The sequence below is a fragment of the Phoxinus phoxinus genome, assembly GCF_949152265.1.
Source record: "Phoxinus phoxinus genome assembly, chromosome: 20".
NCBI lineage: Eukaryota > Metazoa > Chordata > Actinopteri > Cypriniformes > Leuciscidae > Phoxinus > Phoxinus phoxinus.
In genome coordinates, this window is record NC_136895.1 from 7,419,893 (window position 1) to 7,441,997 (window position 22,105).

The following is a 22,105-nucleotide window of genomic DNA, read 5'->3' on the forward strand; positions in this document are numbered from 1 at the left end:
TTTATCGGTCTTCCATTTTAGACCTTGTACAAGCACCTTTTTTTCTCTCTGACAATTACAGAGTTATTGCTTTTATGATAGACATGCTATCTTCAGCTGGTTGCAAACAATAGTTCAACTTATGGTAGCCTAATCGCTTGAAATATCACCCTTACAAGCAATATTTTAAAGGTTTTGCATTAGGGTCCTGTAAATACAAACATTTTACACCAATATTAAAATATAGTAGTATACTATACTATAAAATATTTAAGTAGTATAGACTTGTGGAAAGATCAGGGCACGATTTGTAAAAGTTTTAACCCACCAAACCACCAGAAAGATGGCTACCTAATTATGTATTCACATTATTCAATAACAATAAGTTAGCCATAATACGTTAAAAAATGACTTTATATTCTACTTTAATGTTTTTTTTGTTTTGTTTTTTAATTCTCCACAGATTTTTTTGAATACACTCAACATTTATTAGTTCATATCCCACTTTTTCTTTTTTTTATACAAATATATATTATACAGTATATATTTTTATACTCTAAGCAAAGACATAGAGTTCATGTATGACTTGCATGCTTTCTGTAAATGAGTTGGCTTTCAGTGTGTAAATATTGTTACAGGAACTGCTCAACTATTGTCATGACAACATCACATAGTTATATATTCCCATCTGCAACCGCAGGAGGTAATAACTGCAGATGAATCTTGGTGGTCCTCTTAAACTGTTCCAGTAATATACCAAACTGACCCATGCATGTTATGCAATACGAGCAAAAGATTTTTCAAACTTTTCTGGTGGTACGTTTGGTTTGAAAAAGATATATAGATTTGTTTTTTTGTTTTTAAATGAAGCAAACAAACGAATAAGCATAAAATAATGACACAATTCTTACTGAATTTATTTTTATTTCCAAAAACTTTGCAGCCGAATAAATGGCACAAAGGCAAAGAATGAGTAAAAAAAAAAAAAAGTGCAACATGAGAACATACTGAAAATACAGAAACATAAAATGCAAATCCAATCCATTTTAGTTTGTTAAACAATTACAAAGACCTTTGTTGTCCTCACAACAGGTCCACACCAATTTAGATGAAAGCAAAAATGATCTCAATAAGAGAAAAACAGGGAGCATTCACCATGCGTGAATCAAAATAATGCATGTTTAGATCATAAGAAATCAGATAAGGACTTTCAGGCATCCATATTATATTACAATACTTAGTCAGGAGCCAACATAAAGATAGTTTGCCAGAATAGTTTCGTACACCGTGGTGGTGGTGGTGCGCGACCCATCCCGGCCTCACCCGCGGCCACGTCTCTGGGGGTGCTGGGTGTGACGCAACGCTTTAAGTAACCGTGTTTGTCACAGACCATCGACACGAAACACTGCAGAAGATCAAACGCTGCTCTGGCAGCCGTACAGACATGTTAGGCAACAGTTCCATTGCTTATGCGACCCTAAAGCCTTGCCAGCAATTTCCTGAAAACATCACTTCTGTTTCCAAAACATTATTGCCTTATTCTCATAGGATAGGAGGTCATTTCTGCAGTATTTGCAAGGCGGAGGACACATTCAGAGATTTCCATTAGCTAAGGATGCCATTAGATTACGACACTAACTGTTCCACCTAACTATATGCAGTTCTGTTTGCCTTATGTTCCACCTATAAAACACTTTTTTTTACATGCTAAAGTCAAATCTAGTAAGGAATCTATAAGCACTTTTATATAATTACATTCTGATTTGACTTGTTCCACAAAACAAGAAATGTAAAACTTTGATTTATTGATAGATTAAAAGGTTGGTTTCTCATCTGCATGTCGTTCCAAACTCGTATGATTTACTTTCTTCTGAGGAACGCTAAAGGAGAAGTTTAGTAGAATGATCATGCTGATCTTTTCCATACAGTAACAGCGAATGGGGACGGAAATGACACCAAAAAAAAAATCACAATAAAAGAAGATTTGTAAGTCTTTAGCTTGGGAAAACACAAGATATTCGGGAAAACACAAGATATTCTTCCTCCATCGTAACCAATCACCAAATCGATTGAGATTCGGGAAGCTATCTGATTGGTGGATCAGGTGACAGGTCATAATACACACAATTCTACTGTTACATTTAACATTACCTGTCATAAAAGCTTGTGCTTTCTGTTTTTTCCATGATAATAAATTGCATTTTAAGTAATTAACTCCAAAATCATCCGGTATATCAGCAAGAGAGCGACCCGTGACAACACTCATGGACAGAATATGTGGTTTTGTTTGGTTGGTTAAATGTATTTGCAGTCTGTGTGTTTCTCTTCGTGAGACTCGAATAACTTTAGTGTAATGAATTCATCAAGCGCACCATCGCACGAAAAAAACCCCCGCAGGCCTATTCTTGAAAAACGAACACCAAGTATAATTGAGTATTAAGCAACGAGCATGTTAAAAATGTTCAGGGTCGTATGTGTGGGTCACCTTGCTTAGCCCAGTTATCATTTGCTCATGGAAACAAGAGGTGAATAGAGATGTGTTTATATATGGTTGTTAATGTATTTGCACATGGGGTTACGGAGCGTGGACACCCACCGCTAGAAACATAAATTGGCGCCTGTGTTTTGAAGCCATATGATAGTTTTGTGTCAGTACGGGGTCCGTTCACATGGAATGTGTTTTTGTATTCCTCTATGTTACTTTGCCATTGTTCTTCTATGTAAACATGTGCTACCTACATTGATGTCTTTGGCCATTGAGCTCACGTCTTGTGTCTTTTACACATGACACTGCTTTCTAGAAATGCAGAACTGAAGTTAAAATAAGTTCAACAACCTTGTTTTTTTTCCCCCGTTCCATTGCCCACGTATTGCATTTTTGCAATGTGTGAATGGCCCCTAACCAGCCAAAAGTTATGGTTGGCGGATGGATGCTGCATTTATCATAACGAATTGTGACACCGATTTGAATATGGAGACGTGTGAAAGATTTGAGAGCTGTGGCGGAGGGAAGTATAACCTGCATTTTGGTCTTTTCAGAAGACTTGCAATATAGCTGAGCTTTTATGGTGTGTTTTGTCATTTTTTTGGGCTCCACAGCTTCTGTCCCCATTGACGTTTATTGTATGGAAACAAGCACATAAAGCTAAACTTCACCTTATATGCTCTATAGAAGAAAGAAAGTCAGGCATAAATGATGACATACTTTTCATTTTTGGGTGAACTATTCCTTTAAAAGACTGACATGGATCCATACAGCAGAATCTCAAAGAAAATCATCTTACTATCAAGACAAAGAATAACCTATAAGTGCTTTTCAAAATGAAACTTGAGCAATCGTGTTTTTTTCTGCTATCCAGCTGTGTTGTTTTTCAGATATTTCTCGGTCTTCATGTCACCCTCTCAGACCTTGTCTTTCATTTTTCAAAGTACAAATTACTTGAAAACTTCAATAAACCAGACAGCCTACTTTTTTTGATTAGTAAACCAATTCCTGTTTGAAACCCAGTTAATATGCAACTATCTAGACCAGTGGTTCTCAGCTGGTTTTACATTAATCGGTGACTCAATACAGTGACATGAAATCTATTATACAAAAGATTCATCATATAAAGATAAACATCCCAATATTAATGAATCTATGAATTGATTTAGAATCGGTTTCTATCTATGATCCATTTTTGGGTTGCAACCAACCAGTTAAGAACCACTGATCAAGGCCAGGTGACCAATGCTGTGTTGAACATTTTAAACATAGTACAAACATAAAAACATAAAACCAAGGTGCTGATTCAGTCAAACTAGATGATTTAGAAAGGGTATGGACCCACTATAATAGTGAGTCTCAGCAGGGAGCTGGAACGGTAGCTCAAGGCATTACTCTGGGTGACCATCTCCAGGTCCACAACATGTTCTCTAGGTCCAGTCAACGGTTTGGTCATTACCAACATGGCACTTACATTACTGGAGCGCTGAAAGACAAAGAGAAGGACAATCACTAGAGAGACTACGCCACAAGCAAACGTTATTTAGTCAAAAATTACCCATTTTATTTTGAATATAACTGGGGTTTTGGTCTGATGTTCAACCCTGTAACCTTCAAACACACAACATTTTAAATGTAACAGGGTTAGTGCTAAACATGTTTTGGAGGGTCATGGGTTCAAAGTGAGGTAAGTATCTCTTACAGTCTCTATCAATTTAGTGTGCATCAACCCCAATTATTGTTCGACCCTGTTATGGGAAAATAACAGGGATCGGGGGTTTTTTTACAAAAAAAAAAAAGATTGGCAAAAAGCACAAGAATACTGACTAAATAATCTGAAGGTTTGCAGTGCTAGAATCGGTCGTTATTAGACCTTTTTGCACTGATCTTCAATCCTGTTTCATTCAACCCCAAAACATTTTAAATGTAACAGTGTTGGCACTAAACTGGTTTCGGAAGAGAAATGTCATGGGATCAAAGTGAGGTAAGTATCTCTAACCGTCTTCATCAGTTTAAAAAATATATATATTATTTATAGTTATGTTGTCAACCCCAATTGTTCAATTCTGTTATGTCAAAATAACAGTGATCTTTTTTCTTCCTTCTTTTTTTTACAGAAACAAATTCTCAGCAAAAAGAGCAAGAATACTGACTGTAAATGTTGTGCATTGTTAGCCATAATTAGACCTTTTTGCACTGATCTTCAACCCTGTAACAATCAACCTGAAAGCATTTTAAATGTAGCAGGGTTGGCGCTGAACCTGTTTTGGAAAATGAATGGCATGGGTTCAAACAGAGGAAAGTATCTCTTAGAGTCTTTATACGGTTTTTGTTTTGTTTACAGTAATATTTTCAAGCTCAATTGTTCAACTCTGTTATGTAAAATAATAATGATTAGTCTTTTACAGAAAAAGGCCATTAATAGACCTTTTTGCACTGGTCTTCAACCCTGTAACATTCAAACCAAAAACTACAAATTTGTTTGGTGCTAAACCTGTTTTGGAAAAGGAACGTCATGAGTTCTGGTCAAAAAGGGTAAGTATCTCTTACAGTCTCTACAAGTTTGTTTTATATTATGTTTACAGTTATATTGTCAATCTCGATTGTTCAACTCTGTTAGGATAAATAATAGTGAGTCTTTTACAGAAAAAAATGCCATTATTAGACCTTTTGCACTGATCTTCAACCATGTATGTTCAATCTAAGAAAAAGTCAAATGTAACAGGGTTGACTTAAGACTTGTTTTGGCAGAGAAATGCCATGAATGTAATCTTTATTTGTGTATGAAATGCTGTAATCACTGATTTAGGATTGGGGTAACGGTTCATTCCACTGAAAATATTGTCACGTCTTACCCTCAGGTAGAATTCTCCTCCCTCATTGCCGGATTTGATCGTGAAAGTGTTGACCATATTGGGGTAGACACTGGTAGCTTGAATCTGGAAGATATCCGCGGGCACTGAGCGTTCGGAAAAGATGCTCATGTACTTGTAGACGATGACAGGCGGCAGTCCCCGGCAAACACTTGGCGACTGGCACCGACATCGACTGTTGGTAGAGAGTTAAATGGTTAAAAACAAAAAATTATTGCAACAAATCATGATTTTACTAGGACTTTTGACACACCCTTCGCCTGTTTTCACGTATGGCTCACGGCAGGGGTTTCTGGGATAGCAACGGAATCCTCCGTAGTAATTCCAACACATTTCCTCTTCTCTGCAGTTGTGTGCTGCTTCACACTCATTTATATCTATTAACAGGGTGGAAAAGGTCAATGAGCAACTTCAGAAGCCACTTCAGGAGCCCTGAACTAATCAAACTGGAGTATACCTTGGCACATCCGTGTCCCTTGGAGCTGGTATCCATCAGGACACACACAACTGTATCCTCCAGGCTGATTCACACATTGGAACTGGCACATGTAGTTTGAGAAATCACACTCATCGATGTCTGGAAAACACAAATATATTGCTAATTACAGCGTAACATTCCTGGATGTGTTCAAATGAATGTCTCTGGACCACATTTCGATAAACATTTTTTTTTTTTTTACTACACTACACTAACATATGACAACCAGAAAGTGTCTACATACATTTTGTCTTGATTTGAAATAATATATGGATAGTTTTATCATTTTTAACTTTAAGGCTCATTCTCACCAGTAATGATAACTATAATGATAATAACTATAAAGTGAAATAATTTAAGAAGGATTTTTTTTTCAGCTGATGAGTAATAAAATCATTGACAACCAATCAGAATCCACACAAAACTGCAGTGCGCATGGTTTCATATTTTTCCATCAATGTATTTATATATAAGCCAAGTAGGTTGTTATATCAACAATATATACGACAATTTAAAATAGCCTGTCATAACTTAATCTCATTTAAATGGCTATTTCACACATGACATTATATACCCACAAATATTCAATATCTTAAGGATAACATGCTAACAGGTTACCCTCTTAAGCTAATGTATCCTTCCATTTGCAAGCTGGCAATTTGCAAGTTAGTAGAAGTAATCAGCAAACCTACACTGAATTTTGTGTTCTCTGTGTTTGATATCGTAATACCTATATTTCTTTATGAATTATAAACGTATAATCACAGTACTCAAATTGTCCAATGGTCATTAAAATCATTAAGATATGATATAATATGCCGGTACATGGGGGAAAATGCATTGTGCAATGTTATTGGCATTGAAATACTGTTTATTGTGAATGTGTTGATCTGATTGGCTACAACAGGATAGTGTCGATGTTAGCAACTCCCTCATGCTAAGAAACTGAGATTCACCTCAACTAAGTCAGTCGGACATCTGTAAGCATATTATTGTGAATACTTCACTCTTTTGTTTACACACACTTAGGGAAGAGTCGCAATTGTTGTCTTTGTTACTATGTTAAAAAATATCCAGGAATATTCTAACAAACTAGCATGCAATTAAAACAAAAATTATAAGGCTTAATTTCGTTGTTTCATAGGTTTAAAAAGTGTAAAAAATACTTTAAAAAATAACCTTGGCAGGAGACGGAGTCTGAAGCCAGTTCGTATCCGACTTCACATTGGCAGAGGTAAGAGCCAATCAGATTGTAGCACTGATGTTGGCAGGGGTTTGAAGTGAGACATTCATTCACATCTGTAAAAAGAAAAAAAGGTGGAACGCAATTGAACATTAATGACAAATGATAAAATCAAAAATGCAAGTGCATGAGTAATAAACAAAATAGCTGCTGGCCTGTTAATGCACTTCACTGCCCATTTAATTCAGTTCCTCAAATATAACACTAATAACACCACTTATTTAAAACAACAGGTAGCGTAATCCAAAACACACATCTTTTCTGCACTCCTAATCATTCTTTGGTATGTCTGGCGAGATTTCCAGCTTACTTCTGGAGTGCAGAAAGTGTCCTTTCACAGTGTGGGGGCCATCATGGGTGGTCTGCGCTTATCTGCCAGGTTTGGTCAAGTAACTATATACAAAGGCCCAAGAATAGCCCAGTTTTCTGTGATTCATAGACAGGCTATTGGATGTGCAACACATGTGAGTGCAAAATCTCCTCATCCAAACGAAAGGACATTCAGGCAGATTCCTCCTAGTGATCTATTTGAAGCATTAATGTGAGAATAATGTCAACGCACAGATCCGAAGCCTCCCGGGGGGCCTCTCGTCGACTGTTTCCAAAGCTTTTGCTGACCAGCGTTTGGGCCCTTTCAGGGGGTTCAGCACTGCTGATGGCCAAACTGGCCGATGCACGCTGGAAAAAATGAGGTGCAAGACCTCGCAGGCGAGAGTTCAGACAAAAAGCTTGCCGTTTTCTCGCCCACCTTTCTGAGAGAGGCACACCTGGAGTCTGTGATCACCCACATGATGTGATTTAATTCCAACAAACTGGTGTCAGATTCCAAAGGAATCGCTGCCAAGGCACTTCTGAAAGAGACTGGCCGAAAATATGTAAACATCGAAGGAAGGCCGACTCTCTTTGCGGGAAGAGGCCCGAGCTAATTGTTGACTCATTTTAATGGGCTGCGAGATGCATGTCCTGACCCATACTTCCTCAAACAACACCACATAACCTGTTAGCTGTTTGATTACAGAAAGAACCAGTTCTACACTCTTAGAAGAAAAGGTTCTATATTGAACCTTAAAAGGTTCTATAGGCACTTCGTATTTGGAACCCCTAAAAGGTTCTATACAGAACCCTTTTTAAGGGTTCAATCAAAAGGGGTTCATTCATTAATTTTGTTTTGTCAAATAATAGCCTAAAGAACCTTTGTGCCAAAAGGGTTCTTTATTGTCATTATAGAACCTTTTTAGCATAAAAGGTTCTTTGGAGTTAAGTAAAGAACCCTATGGTTCTATATAGAACCCCAATGAACCCTTTTTTTTCTAAGAGTGTAGAACCTTTTAGGGGTTCCAAATACGTAGCGCCTATAGAACCTTTTAAGGTTCTATATAGAATCTTTTCTTCTAAGAGTGTAATACAATGGTTGGTGCACTCGTCTTGGAGACAAAGTCGTGTTTAAAGGTACCAGGTTGATGCAGTGATCACTTCTGATAAAAAAAAAACGTCTCACTGGATTAGTTTGTAAGGTTAGTGTAACTATATATATGTGTCCCCCACATAATGCAGGTTGTAAAATGTACTATGTACTAAATCATGTGGATTTAGTCACCAAAAATATAATTAAAATGTATGTATGTAAAATGTACTTTTTTTTTTTTTACTTAAAAAAAAAAAAAAAACGTTTTTTGTACGCTCAAATGAATTCAAGGTATAAGGAAAATATATTATTACTTTTTGATGTCACCACATGACATTTAAATAGAAACTTGAAACTGGTATAAAAGCTGCACCAGCTATGTTTTGCTCTTAAACAGTATGATCCAGCAGCATGACCAAAAACCAAACCAATGCTAACCAGTATAAACCAGCTCTGAGCAGATGCTGCTGATTTCTCCTGAACTCTTCAGCACGAGTGGGATTAGCTATCAAGAAATACAGCGAATGGAATCCGTGCAAATGACTGCTCATAGTATCTAATAAAATGATTTAAGATTGGGAAACAAATGTATTACTCTTTTGGGATGAAATGTTAGTTGGCATGTCTTTGCAATTCATGTCTTTCAGTCTCATCTTGAATGGTTTATGCAACCTAAATTGTTTGCTTCTAGCACAGGGATTCTGCATGCTGTAACACGACTGAGCCATCTATCAAGTTGGGAAAGAAAAACATCATTAGCACACACACAAAAATTGTTTTATCCACCAGATAGAAGAAGACAGACCCAGAGGAAGCATATTTCTGGCACTGCATCCTCTGAACTGATACAACAACATCCCAAAAGAGTGACACAATGACTTCCCAAGGGGTCAGTGTTTGGCTTGTTAGCATGGTCTGGTTAGCCCTGCTGGTAGGTGTGGTAACTACATATTCTGCCCATGAAGATCATATTTCGTCATTTAATTAGCCATGACTAAATTAATATTTGACGACATTTATATCCCTAATATTTCAAGTGCTGCAAACTTATTAGTTATAGGCTAATAAACTAGTTTAAATTTCGCTAATAACTTTGGAACTGTGTGGGACAGAATACTTTCAATTTTAAAAACTGTAAAACCTATATTTTCAAACACATCCTATGCCACAAAAACTGGAGTGTATCATCAAATAGACAAAAAATATTTTGCATGAGTAAAACGCAAAGTACATCTAATTTATGCACTTTCAACTCCTTCTTGCGGACGTTGTGTGATGCAATTTTCATAACCAGCCCAATTTTTCCATCTGAACCATGTTGCCACTTTCATGTGACGTATGCTGCCAGCTGTGTCACTTCCCTGCCATTCACAACTCCTCTGCCGTTCTATATAGTAATGGAAGTACATGGTTTCCAAAAAATCAACAGGAATAAACAGCAGCCAATCAAATTTAAGCAGCCATTTGACATGAACTTTTAATTGAAAGTAAAATTCGAATCCGTTCATTGTGAAATTTGGTGTACATGTGCAGGGTGTCCACAAGAAGCTATGTACCAAATTTTGTGAGAATTAGACACAGGGTGCCACTGTAATACATTTTTACTCCGTATGGCAGAAATATTTTTTGAGGAATTTTATATAATTTAAAGGAACAAGCCACTGTTTTTTTAAATAGGGGTTATTCACCGTCTCCCCTACATTTAGATAGGTGGGCAAAGGCATTTTTGTCTTAGTGCATGCATTGTCTTAGATTGCCCATCCACACTACTGCGTTTTCGTTTAGAAACGGAGACCTTTTGCTACGTTTGCACCTCCCGGCCAGACTAAAACAAACAACGGCAAAAACGAAGACCTAAGACGGAGAAGTTTAGAAACGCAGCCGACCCAGTTTTGCGTTTTGAATCTCTGGAGGGTGTTTTAGTGAAGACGGTCAAAATGGAGGACTTTAGAAACGATGAGGCAGAGGCTCACGCTCGGCTCTATGATTGGGTGTCATCAGTCATGGCGTATCCTTCCCTGATTCGTCAGCCACCCATCACATGACCCGTCCCCAGGAAGAAAACATACAAAAACAGCGCTGTCTGTCTGGCAGCGCCGCTAGTGTAACCCACAGGCACTCTAACAAGGAGGCTAAAGACTGCAGCCTCTAGCATCTGTGGCGCTAGAGCGCCTATTGAGATCAGAGGAGTGAGGTTTTTACTCGCACAGCAACTACTAGCTGGCCTCCGTTACACTAGCTTCACCCAAATATAGTTCCAAGTCAGTCAATATCTGCCTAGGAAATCGCCTAGTCTTAATCTGCATTGCTATTTGTACTCGTTGTGAATACGCAGGCCACAAGAAGTAATTAGTTGTTGTTTTTTAAATCACTTTTACTCGCGACATGCTATCCGGCAACAAAGGATTCCATTCATTATGCTAAGCTAAGCTAGCAGTGGCGCTGTCAGACTAAGACAATGCACGCACTGAGACAAAAATGCATTTGCCCACCTATCTAAATGTAGGGGAGACGGTGAATAACCCCTATTTTAAAAAACGGTGGCTTGGTCCTTTAAGGAATCCTACTTTTTTTCAAATGCGTACACACTTAAAAATAAAGGTTCCAAAAGAGGTTTTCACAGCAATTCCATAGAAGAACCATTTCTGCCTTAGCGTGGAGAACATTCTAATAATCAAAAGAACCTTTTTTCCACATAAAGAACCTTTTGTGGAATGGGAAGGTTCCATGAAAGTTAAAGGTTCTTGATTAAACCATTGATGCCCGTGTTTTGCCCACTATAGTGCAATGTCAAGACCTAAAATCATTGGGTGCACGAACACCAGGACAACATTTTGCAATTTAACACCAAACTATTTTACACACACCATTCACAGAGATCTTTAAACTCCACAATCACAACAAATAACCAAGTAGAAGATTCTGGAGAGAATCTCAGCTATTGCTCACCTCTGCAGTAGTTCTGAGAGTCTTGCATGAAACCGACACCACACTGGAGTGTATGTGTTGCGCTTTGAATGACTCTGGAGTAATCGCCCCTGTAACTGGGCTCTAACCCGGGCTGAACATCTCCTCTTTCCACTGGTGGGGCAGTAGTGGGCTCATCCTCGCCGTTACTGACAATTATCTGAGCGTTGTGGGGTAAGCAGAGGTATCCACCAAAATGGTTGACGCATTTCATCCCCCCTTTGCAGGCGTCCTGCACTGTCTTGCATTCATCTATATCTATGTGTAGAAAGACACATTATTAACATGATTAGATATTATGGTTTGACATTAATGCTTTTACTGTTAAGACAACTCATCGGGGGGGAAAGAGTTGTGTTACCTTTACAGATTTGTTTCTCAAAGTCAAATTCATAACCTTCGGTACACTGCAAAATAAAAACAAATGTGTTAGAGGCAAGAGACAATAAATATGGGTTCATAATAAATGATAAAAATGCAGCAAAATAATACTAATACCAAAAACTGATGGCTGATTAAAAATTCATCTGATTTTTGAGAATGAATAAAAACATGCATAAACCAAACACAAAACAACATTTACATATGCAGATTACTGATATGAAATGTATGTAAAGAATATATAATTTTATCAGTCTATCTATCTATCTATCTATTAGGGGTGTAACAATATATCGTGCCACAATATATCGCAATACAAAAATGCAACAATACGTATCGTGGATAGTGACAATATGTATCGTGGATAGTTCACCCAAAATAGAAATTACTGTATAAGAAAAAAAATCATGTTTTCAGAGTTTTAGTGTCAGTACTACATTAAACTACTATATAATGTTGATTATAATGTATAATAATGCAATGGTCAGCTTCAGAATCATGAATATTTTTATTCTGGTGTCACCATTATCCTTGAATTACAAGTACCAAGTCCAAACCTGTTCATTTAAACCCACAATGTAATATCAAAGTTAGCATTTTAATCAACATTACATTTTTTGTTACCTTTTATCATATGTCTTGGGAGTATCGCAATAATATCGTATCGTGAGTTCAGTATCGTGATATATATCGAATCGTGAAATGAAGGTATCGTTACACCCCTACTATCTATCTATCTATCTATCTATCTATCTATCTATCTATCTATCTATCTATCTATCTATCTATCTATCTCTCTTGCTCCCTTTTTTGTCAGCACAATAATCCGCACAGCTGATTTGGCACATGTTTTATGCCAGATGCCCTTCATGCCACAACCCAGCACTGATCTACATTTTTTTTAAATAAATAAATACACATAAAACACGAAACAAAACAAAAATATAGCTGGAAGCAGCAACTAAGTGGCCCAGCACAAAAAAAGTCATGATGAATTATCCACGCATGGCTGGAAGCATCAGATCAAACTGCAACAACGAGTAATTAAAGACATTTATAGATTATTTGCTAAATGCAATCATTTGATTTAATAGCTTATCACTTTTTGACCAGTAGGTGGTGCTGAGGTTACAATAGCTGCGTTTCATTGGACAATTTTTGTTTCAATTGAAATAAAAATCACTCCAATTGATGAATCTGAACATGTGTTTACATCAACACTAAATAAAGTGATCGGGTTGATGTGCGCATTTAGGGTTTACATGTACTATCGAATGGATTAGAGAAGTTTTGAACCACCCCTTACAGTCTGAATGAAATTTTGATTTGGCCATTTTCGGATTTGGCCCATTCATTCCAACTGACGTGGTTACATGTGACTTTTTTATTCCAACCGTGCTTCTAGTCCGATTACAAATCCATGTACACTGTCATGTAAGATGCTCTGAGCCAATTCAAAATGGCGGACAACAAGTTCGACCGAATATGGCATAATTGTTATCATTGTTCTTGGTATGACTCAAAGAATCTATCAAGTCCAGTTTCATTAAAATAAGCTAAAATGAATCAAAAACTATAAACTATAAATTTTGACCAGAAGGTGGCGATGTTCCAAAATGTACCTTCAGGGCATGGTGCCGATGACCCACACCGAGTTTCGTAATGATACGCTAATGTGTTCATAAAATACATATTAAAAATGGCCACCACCCAAAATGGTCAATATGGGATCAATTGGGTATCATTCGACTCGGTATGCTGCACTGAATCCAAAGAGATACGTTTTTGAGCAAACCGTTCAGAAGTTATAAACACAAATAGGCATTTTTCATATCTCCTGACCTAGTGCTGTGCCAAAACGCTGCATGTAGCCTCTGGTCATGCTTGTGAATACATGTACCAAGACTCATCTCAATAAAGTGTTGCAGAGATGAGGCCTCACGTTCACTTTGACGTGCTTTTTGTCGAATTCGAAATACTAAATTTAGTGACACACATGACACTCAAGTAATGCAATACACATTCATTTGACAACATTAGATGTAACATAAAACCCTAATGTACATAACTGATACGAAACAACTAAGAAGAAACAGTTATTTCAACGAAAATACATCAAATGTGAAGTGTCATGCAGGGAATTATGGAAATGCCAATTTATTGTTCAATGGTTCAATGATTTGTACTTTGTTATTTGCACAGTATTTACTTTTCTGTAAAATTACATTAAATGTAAGGTAAGATCTATTACATTTATTCACCGTATTTTGTAAGCAAACTTACTGTTAACCAATTAACAGGTTTTTACGGTCGCATTTTACCGTTAAAATCACGATAATTTTATATAGTGTAGGACAAGTTCAAAATTCAAAATTCATTTTGAATTCATAATCAAATCATTTTGTGGCAAGGAATCAGAGGGATTTTTTTTTTGTCTCTTTCCCGTATTGTTCAAAGGTTATTAGCATAAACATATTTGGACAGTTGGTGGCGCTAGAGGGATTGAGTTAGAGACTCCAAATTTGGTACAGTGACAGTTCAGACTGTCCTCTATAAGTGTGCCAAATTTCATAACTTTCCCGCAAGCCGTTCAATGGCAGCCATAAGAAGGAAGAATAATAACGGATACATAAAACACACCTTGACACATAAAAACAAAGCAAAACACAAAACAATAAGCAATACCCATAAGCAGCTTTTATGTGTCTTGGACTACTTGCCATGTATGTGACAGGCTCCTGAGCTTCGGCTTCCTGAGACACCGCAAGGCGGACGGCAACACTCAAACACAAGCAGATCCCGAGCATTGTGACCTGCAACACACAGGGAAGAAAACATGATCACATTTTCATAAATCAGCATCATGCGCCTTCAGACGCATCTGCACCGTTTCCACCGAAACCCCAATTACATTTCATCCGTGCTGCAAAGGTCACATTGTTTCGTTTGAATACAACTGCTGTTGACGCTGGCTCGGTCCTGCAGAAACTTGGCAGCGTCCTCCACAGAACAACAGTGTGCCCGTTCACCCACTTCATAAAAGTAATTATGCCATGGCACATTTTTAAAAGTAACACATTGTCTTTGTGCAAACGACCATATCCGGCATATCTGAGGCATCAGATCTCATTTCAACACAGTGGGAAATGTTCTTGACAAATTCACTCTTGTAATGTTGAATTTAATGGGTTTCCCTGAGGATGCGAAGCTCGTTCTGAACCTCCCAGACGGTGTCAGAGAAGAAACAGTTCAAATAAAACACAAGTAACAGTAAATCTACAGTACAATTACAGCGCTTTCAAAAGTAGTGCAACCGAAGGCATGTACCAACTAGTACTTAGACACCATATTTATCTGACAAAGCCCTCTAGCAACCTCCAGTTGAAATTGTTGTTTTCTCTTCAAGAAAACCTCCTATTCGTGTAATCATGCTTTCTTTTGTTTCCGTGAAGACTCGTAGAAGTTCATTCCCATTCAAAAGTACTAAGTATTTGTGTAATATAACAAGATACCTCTATTCTTTATGTGCACCTTATCAAACAAAGCGCAGTTGTTCAAAGTGAAACATTAAAACTCATAGTTATTTAGCAAATTGTTACTATGGTTATCAATCAAAATGATGTAAAAATCAAGTCATAGAGTTTATAATGCAATGCAAAAACAATATACCTTAGACAATAGGATTGTCCCCATCTTCCCAGCAGTCCTGAGTGTGTGTGTGTGTGTGTGTGTGTGAAGTGAGAAGAGATGCTTACCGTGTGTGTGATTTATCCCACTGTAAGTTGAGGAGCGCTGGAGTCTCTCACACACGAGGTGCCTGCGATCATGTTCTTATAAGAGGCAGGTTTTTCTCACAAGCCTTTTCAAATTATGTTTTTTCTCACTGCTACATTCTTGTTGGAATATAATGGCAGTGAATGTGGCTCCACCTACTGCTAAACGCTCAGAAACACAGTAATACATTTACATTTACTTGGGTCAGTGACGTGCCGCACTGATTTGCACTTCCAGGAGCAATAAATATTATATATTTATATAAAATAGGTTTAAAATTATATATATGTTTTAATCTCACATCATTTGTCCTCCTCACTGTTCATAATTGTGTGAAAATTTAAAAAATAGGTAACTTTTAGACTATTAATGTGGTCAAATGTCATACGGTCAAACGGAATTCACTTAAAGTTATTTAAGACAATTGCATTTAAAATTATTAAAAATGTTTCAAAATTATAAAATTTTTCATTTGGCATATTTTTTCAAGTCTTAAGAAAAGCATATTAAAGTATCAGTAAGATAGACCTTTAAGAAATGTCATTAGTATCTAAAACAAATTGTTCCGCAAAGACACATTTTCTCTATGTCATACGGTAAAACAAAGTTTAGAAGCCATTTTGGAACTGAATATTAATGACTTAAGTCATGTGACATTGGATGACATCACTCAGAGGACCCCCTGAAGACCAGCCAAGTTGAAGGTAAGTTTAAGATTTTGCTCCTACATTTGAGGTAATTTCATCTTTTCCAAGTGTTACCATGCGTCACAGATTTGGGTGTCATATGGTCAAACGTCAAAAAAGGGTTTAATACATTTAAAATGTGAAAAAATATTGATTTACAGGTGAAATATAAAGTTTAAAAGTCAAGGTTAATGGTAAAGGTGGAAGGAGGTGGCCAAGCAACTGCCTGTTATAAATGACAAAGCATGAAACTGTCATAAGGGCAAACAAAAAATGTCATACAAACAAACGATTTTACCGTATGACATGTTGTTATACCATATGACACAGAGCTTTTAACTGAATTATTTAGTTATTTCTTAATTGTTATATCACATATATAGTTTGTACAACTAATATGAATTAATATTAACATATATAATATATTTCTGCCTATTTTAAGCATTTTTTCACATTATTACAGATGTCTCTTTCTAGTAAGGAGAGGGGTGCACATTTCCGTGCAAAGCTAAGGGCAGATCCTGCATCTAGAGAGGAGAACCTAGCCAAGAGGAGGGAAAGGTATAACTGTGAGAGTATATGATGACATAGTCTCTCCAGCGTGTCCTAGGTCTTCCCCGGGGTCTCCTCCCGGTGGGAACAGATCCTCGAGCCACCTCAGCTGACCCCTCTCGATGTGGAGGAGCAGCGGCTCTACTCTGAGCTCCTCCTGAGTGACCGAGCTCCTCACCCTATCTCTAAGGGATCGCCCAGCCACCCTGCGGAGAAAGCTCCTTTCGGCCGCCTGTGTCCGGGATCTTGTCCTTTCGGTCATGACCCACAGCTCATGACCATAGGTGAGAGTAGGAACGTAGATTGACCGGTTAATCGAGACGACAGACCGGTACACCGACCGCATTACTGCAGAAGCTGCCCCGATCCGTCTGTCAATCTCCCGTTCCATCCTTCCCTCACTCGTGAACAAGAACCCAAGATACTTGAACTCCTCCACTTGAGGCAGGAACTCTCCACCAACCTGAAGTAGGCAAGCCACCTTTTTCCGACTGAGGACCATGGCCTCGGATTTGGAGGTGCTGATTCTCATCCCAGTCGCTTCACACTCGGCTGCAAACCGTCCCAGTGCATGCTGAAGGTCCTGGTCTGAAGGGGCCAACACGACAACATCATCCGCAAAGAGCTGAGACGACATCGTGTGGTCCCCGAACCCGACACCCTCCGGCCCCTGGCTGCGCCTAGATACTCTGTCCATAAATATTATGAACAGAACCGGCGACAAAGGGCAGCCCTGCCGGAGTCCAACATGCACCGGGAAGAAGTCTGACTTACTGCCGGCAATGCGAACCAAGCTCCTGCTTCGGTCGTACAGGGACCGGACAGCCCTTAGCAAAGGACCCCGGACCCCATACTCCAGGAGCTCCTCCACAGGCCGCCTCGAGGGACACAGTCGAATGCCTTCTCCAAATCCACAAAGCACATGTGGATTGGCTGGGCAAACTCCCATGAACCCTTACTGTTCTTTTTAAACTAAATGTTAAAAACTGATTTTTTCACAAGTTATCTCACTGTTGTAAATCTGAATGATATTGTCATGTATTACATATAGCACGTCCTATGTGTTCCTTGTACTGAAAGAGAGTTGAGTTGACTAAAATAAATATTCATGTGTTGGTAAATATATTCTGCTGTTAATAAAAGGTTCACTTGAGATGCCTTGTGTTTCTTTGAAATCATTTTGAATTGGCCTACATGTATTTATTACATTAAAAATGCAATGAAACATTGAAATTGTACTATGTCATACGGTAAAACAAAATATGTCATATGGTAAAACATTGCATTTTAAAATAAATAAAAATAAATACTTTGTTTGTTTACATGGTTCATGAAAGTAATGGAGAAGAGATAGTATGATATACATATATATCTAACATCAAGGCATTTTTGACTAATTTCTTTTAAAAAAATAGAACAAATGTCCATAGATGACATGCTGAAGTTGTTAAAAAACAAAATATTTAGTATTTGTGGTGTAGGTGTTCACATTTTGCAACTTGTTATAGAATACTTACAGATCAACTATTACATTCATGGTTGTATTTAACTGTGTCATGAATATCAAATTTAATTTATTTCTAAAAATCACTTCGTTTTACCTTATGACATTTTCAAGGACTGTATACAAAGAAACACATTAAAATGTCATATATTGTTATTTTTTATAAAGGGCACTAATAAAAACAAAAAATATACACATAGATTTACACAAAAAATGCTATATTTAATTTGTCCTTTCATTTTTATTTTTTTACTGTTTTGAAATTCTAAAACGTCACTGACCCATTTAGGTCAGTGAAGGGAGAGGAAAGTCTCGCTAATGAAGAATTATGATATGATCTTAAATGCTATGATCATTTTTCTTCATTATTAAAGTGAATGAAATATATCAGTTGGTAATTAAAATAAAAATAACTTTCGATTTATTAACTCAATTCCATTTTCTCTAAGACCGTCTACACTGTAAAAAATGTGGCTGTGATTAGTTATAACAACTTAAATTTGGTTGAGATAACTTAAATATCCAACTTAACTAAACTAAAGTTAACTAAACTTAATATTTTAAGTCAAGCATGAACACATACTTTTTAAAGTTGAAACAATGTTGGAATAAAATTCACAGCAATTTTTTTTTACAGTGTATAATTATTTTAATTTATAATAACCCATGATAAAATGTATAATTAGTCTGTTTATGAACAGGAAAGTCTATACCAATAATCAAGCATTATATTATGATTGTTTATATTATACTATTATATTATACTATGATCATTTATATGTATCATCAAAATATACAACCCAAATCAGAAAAAGTTGGGACACTGTACAAATTGTGAGTAAAAAAGGTATGGAATAATTTACAAATCTCATAAACTTATATTTTATTCACAATAGAATATAGATAACATATCAAATGTTGAAGTGAGACATTTTGAAATGTCATGCCAAATATTGGCTCATTTTGGATTTCATGAGAGCTACACATTCCAAAAAAGTCGGGACAGGTCGCAATAAGAGGCCGGAAAAGTTAAATGTACATATAAGGAAGAGCTGGAGGACCAATTTGCAACTTATTAGGTCAATTCGCCTTTGGCTAAGCCACGCCCTAGAATGTAGCCAATCACAGCGCAGCCAAGAAGGAGCTCCCACAGAGGGTCCGACACTTTTTCACAGCGCTCCATTGACTAACACAGGCGTCTCATATTTTTGGTCTCTGCAGGCTATTACCGTCGTGGTTTTATCAGAAATATTGTTAAACGTTGTGCCTGGGGGATGTGTAACACAGATACGCGTTTCCCAGAGAGGTTGGAGGGGGTGTCCGTTTTTTTCCCTTCCCAAAACCGAAGTCAAATCCTGACAAGTGTCGTCTTTGGATTAAACTGTGTGGACGTCCTCACAGTCAGCGAAACCCCTCAAGATCAACAACACACTTTTGCTCTAAGATAAATGTTGCTTTTAACCTTACTGTGAAGTTATAGTTAGACAGTTTTAGGTCATGATTTCGGTTCTCTGCCCTAATTGTTGATACGCTAGCACACGCTGCTAATAAATAAACTTTATACTCGCGTAGTCCGTTTGCTTTGTAATAACGATCATAGAAGTGAATAGAGACCTACCCAGCTTTGCATGAACAGTGTTGCTCCTTGATACAGTTAGATGGGCAGAGGATCACCAATTCCCTCAATGCTGCGGCGAAAAATAGTGGAGCAATATCAGAAAGGAGTTTCTCAGAGAACAATTGCAAAGAGTTTGAAGTTATCATCATCTTCATGCGCATAATATCCTCCAAAGATTCAGAGAATCTGGAACAATCTCTGTGCGTAAGGGTCGAGGTGGCATGCATCACATGCTACTGTAATGGAAATCACAACATGGGCTCAGGAATACTTCCAGAAAACATTGTCGGTGAACACAATCCACCGTGTCGTTCGCCGTTTCCGGGTAAAACTCTATGGGTCAAAAAAGAAGACATATCTAAACGGGATCCAGAAGCGCAGGCATTTTCTCTGGGCCAAGGCTCATTTAAAATGGACTGTGGCAAAGTGGAAAACTGTTCTGTGGTCAGACGAATCAAAATTTGAAGTTCTTTTTGGAAAACTGGGACGCCATGTCATCCGGACTACAGAGGACAAGGACCACCCAAGTTGTTATCAGCGCTCAGTTCAGAAGCCGGCATCTCTGATGGTATGGGGTTGCATGAGTGCGTGTGGCATGGGCCGCTTACACATCTGGAAAGGCACCATCAATGCTAGAAGGGTATATCCAAGTTCTACAACAACATATGCTCGCATCCAGACGTCGTCTCTTTCAGGGAAGACCTTGCATTTTCCAACATGACAATGCCAGACCACATACTGCATCAACTACAATATCATGGCTGCGTAGTAGAAGGAGGATCCGGGGGCCAGCCTGCAGTCCAGATCTTTCACCCATAAACATTTGGTGCATCATAAAGAGGAAGATCCGGCAAAGAAGACCTAAGACAGTTGAGCAAGTAGAAGCCTGTATTAGACTTGAGCAACTTGCCTCCTCAGTCCCCTAGACGCTTGCAGACTGTTATAAAAAGAAGAGGGGATGCCACACAGTGGTAAACATGGCCTTGTCCCAACTTTTTTGAGATGTGTTGATGCCATGAAACTTAAAATCAACTTATTTTTCCCTTAAAATTATACATTTTCTCAGTTTAAACATTTGATATGTCATCTATGCTGTATTCTGAATAAAATATTGAAATTTGAAACTTCCACATCATTGCATTCTGTTTTTATTCCCCAAAAGTGTCCCAATATTTTCTGATTTGGGGCTGTATTAAATTAATATGATTTCATCTATAACTGTTGATTTCATTTGTTCTTAGTTTTTTTTTTCTAAGAAAGCTGTTTTATTGATTTATAATTAAAATCTAAAAATAATACAAAATAAAAATAGTATGTCTATGAAGGGAAGAGAAAAGTATTACCAATAATCAAGAATTATATTATCTTAAAGGTTAATAAATATATATTAAATTAAATATATAATTTAATCTATGAATTTAATCTAATCTACTTTAATCTAAATAGCTGTTTCTAAGAAAGCTGTATTTATATTTATTTTAATACAATCTAAATAACTAATTAAACATTACAATGAAATAAAATATTAATTATATTTTTCATACTACCAAGGTTTTAGAAATAAAATCTGCTTTTCATATCCTTTAGGATTCTGAAGTATGATGGTATTAAAGATCGCTCGCTTCATATGGATTAGTTTCACGATCTCTTTATGAACTTATTAAAGCGTCAAAGTGGTAGTTGCGTAGACTGTCAATGGAGGGACAGGAAATTCTTAGATTTCATCAAAAATATCTTAATTTGTGTTGCGAAGATGAACGAAACTCTGATGGGTTTGGAACGACATGAGTAATTAATGACACAATTTTCATTTTTGGGTGAACTATCCCTTTAAATATCTCTATAAATCAAGATTGATGTCCTTTCATAAAATGATTTGGGGTTTTTTCCTCATAATATTTTTTTCTCCCATTTCTAAGATTTTATTTTATTGGTTTGGGTATTTATTCATTTATTTATTTCCATAAAATGTTTATGTTTTAAAACGTTAACTTAATCGTTGTCACTTACATGTCGATGTCTGTCTGAGCTGTCGACTGAAAGAGCTGCTGTAGGCTACATGACTAGCAGATATAGTTGACCTTTATCTTTAACAATAATAATCAATTGACTCATTTAATTTGAATTATAACGTATAAATTACAACATGTCTATTTATCA

At 37.1% G+C, this 22,105-nt stretch overlaps 1 protein-coding gene across 2 annotated transcripts; it reads right to left on the bottom strand.

The window, feature by feature from the left end:
* Positions 1–868: 868 nt before the first annotated feature.
* LOC306987652 (EGF-containing fibulin-like extracellular matrix protein 1) lies at positions 869–21,984 on the bottom strand. Of its 2 annotated transcripts, XM_079592111.1 has the most exons (10): positions 21,956–21,984; positions 15,567–15,746; positions 14,532–14,624; positions 11,792–11,837; positions 11,413–11,688; positions 6,995–7,114; positions 5,795–5,914; positions 5,591–5,714; positions 5,320–5,512; positions 869–3,950 (listed from the first exon to the last, which is right to left on the bottom strand). In XM_079592111.1, exons 3-10 carry the CDS (start codon positions 14,616–14,618, stop codon positions 3,789–3,791), a joined length of 1,128 nt encoding a protein of 375 aa, XP_079448237.1. In that variant the 5' UTR covers positions 14,619–14,624; positions 15,567–15,746; positions 21,956–21,984; the 3' UTR covers positions 869–3,788. The 2 variants fall into 2 exon arrangements, with proteins under 2 accessions (XP_079448237.1, XP_079448236.1); XM_079592110.1 differs by lacking the exons at positions 15,567–15,746; positions 21,956–21,984 and adding an exon at positions 15,481–15,555.
* Between the last annotated feature and the right edge of the window lie 121 nt (positions 21,985–22,105).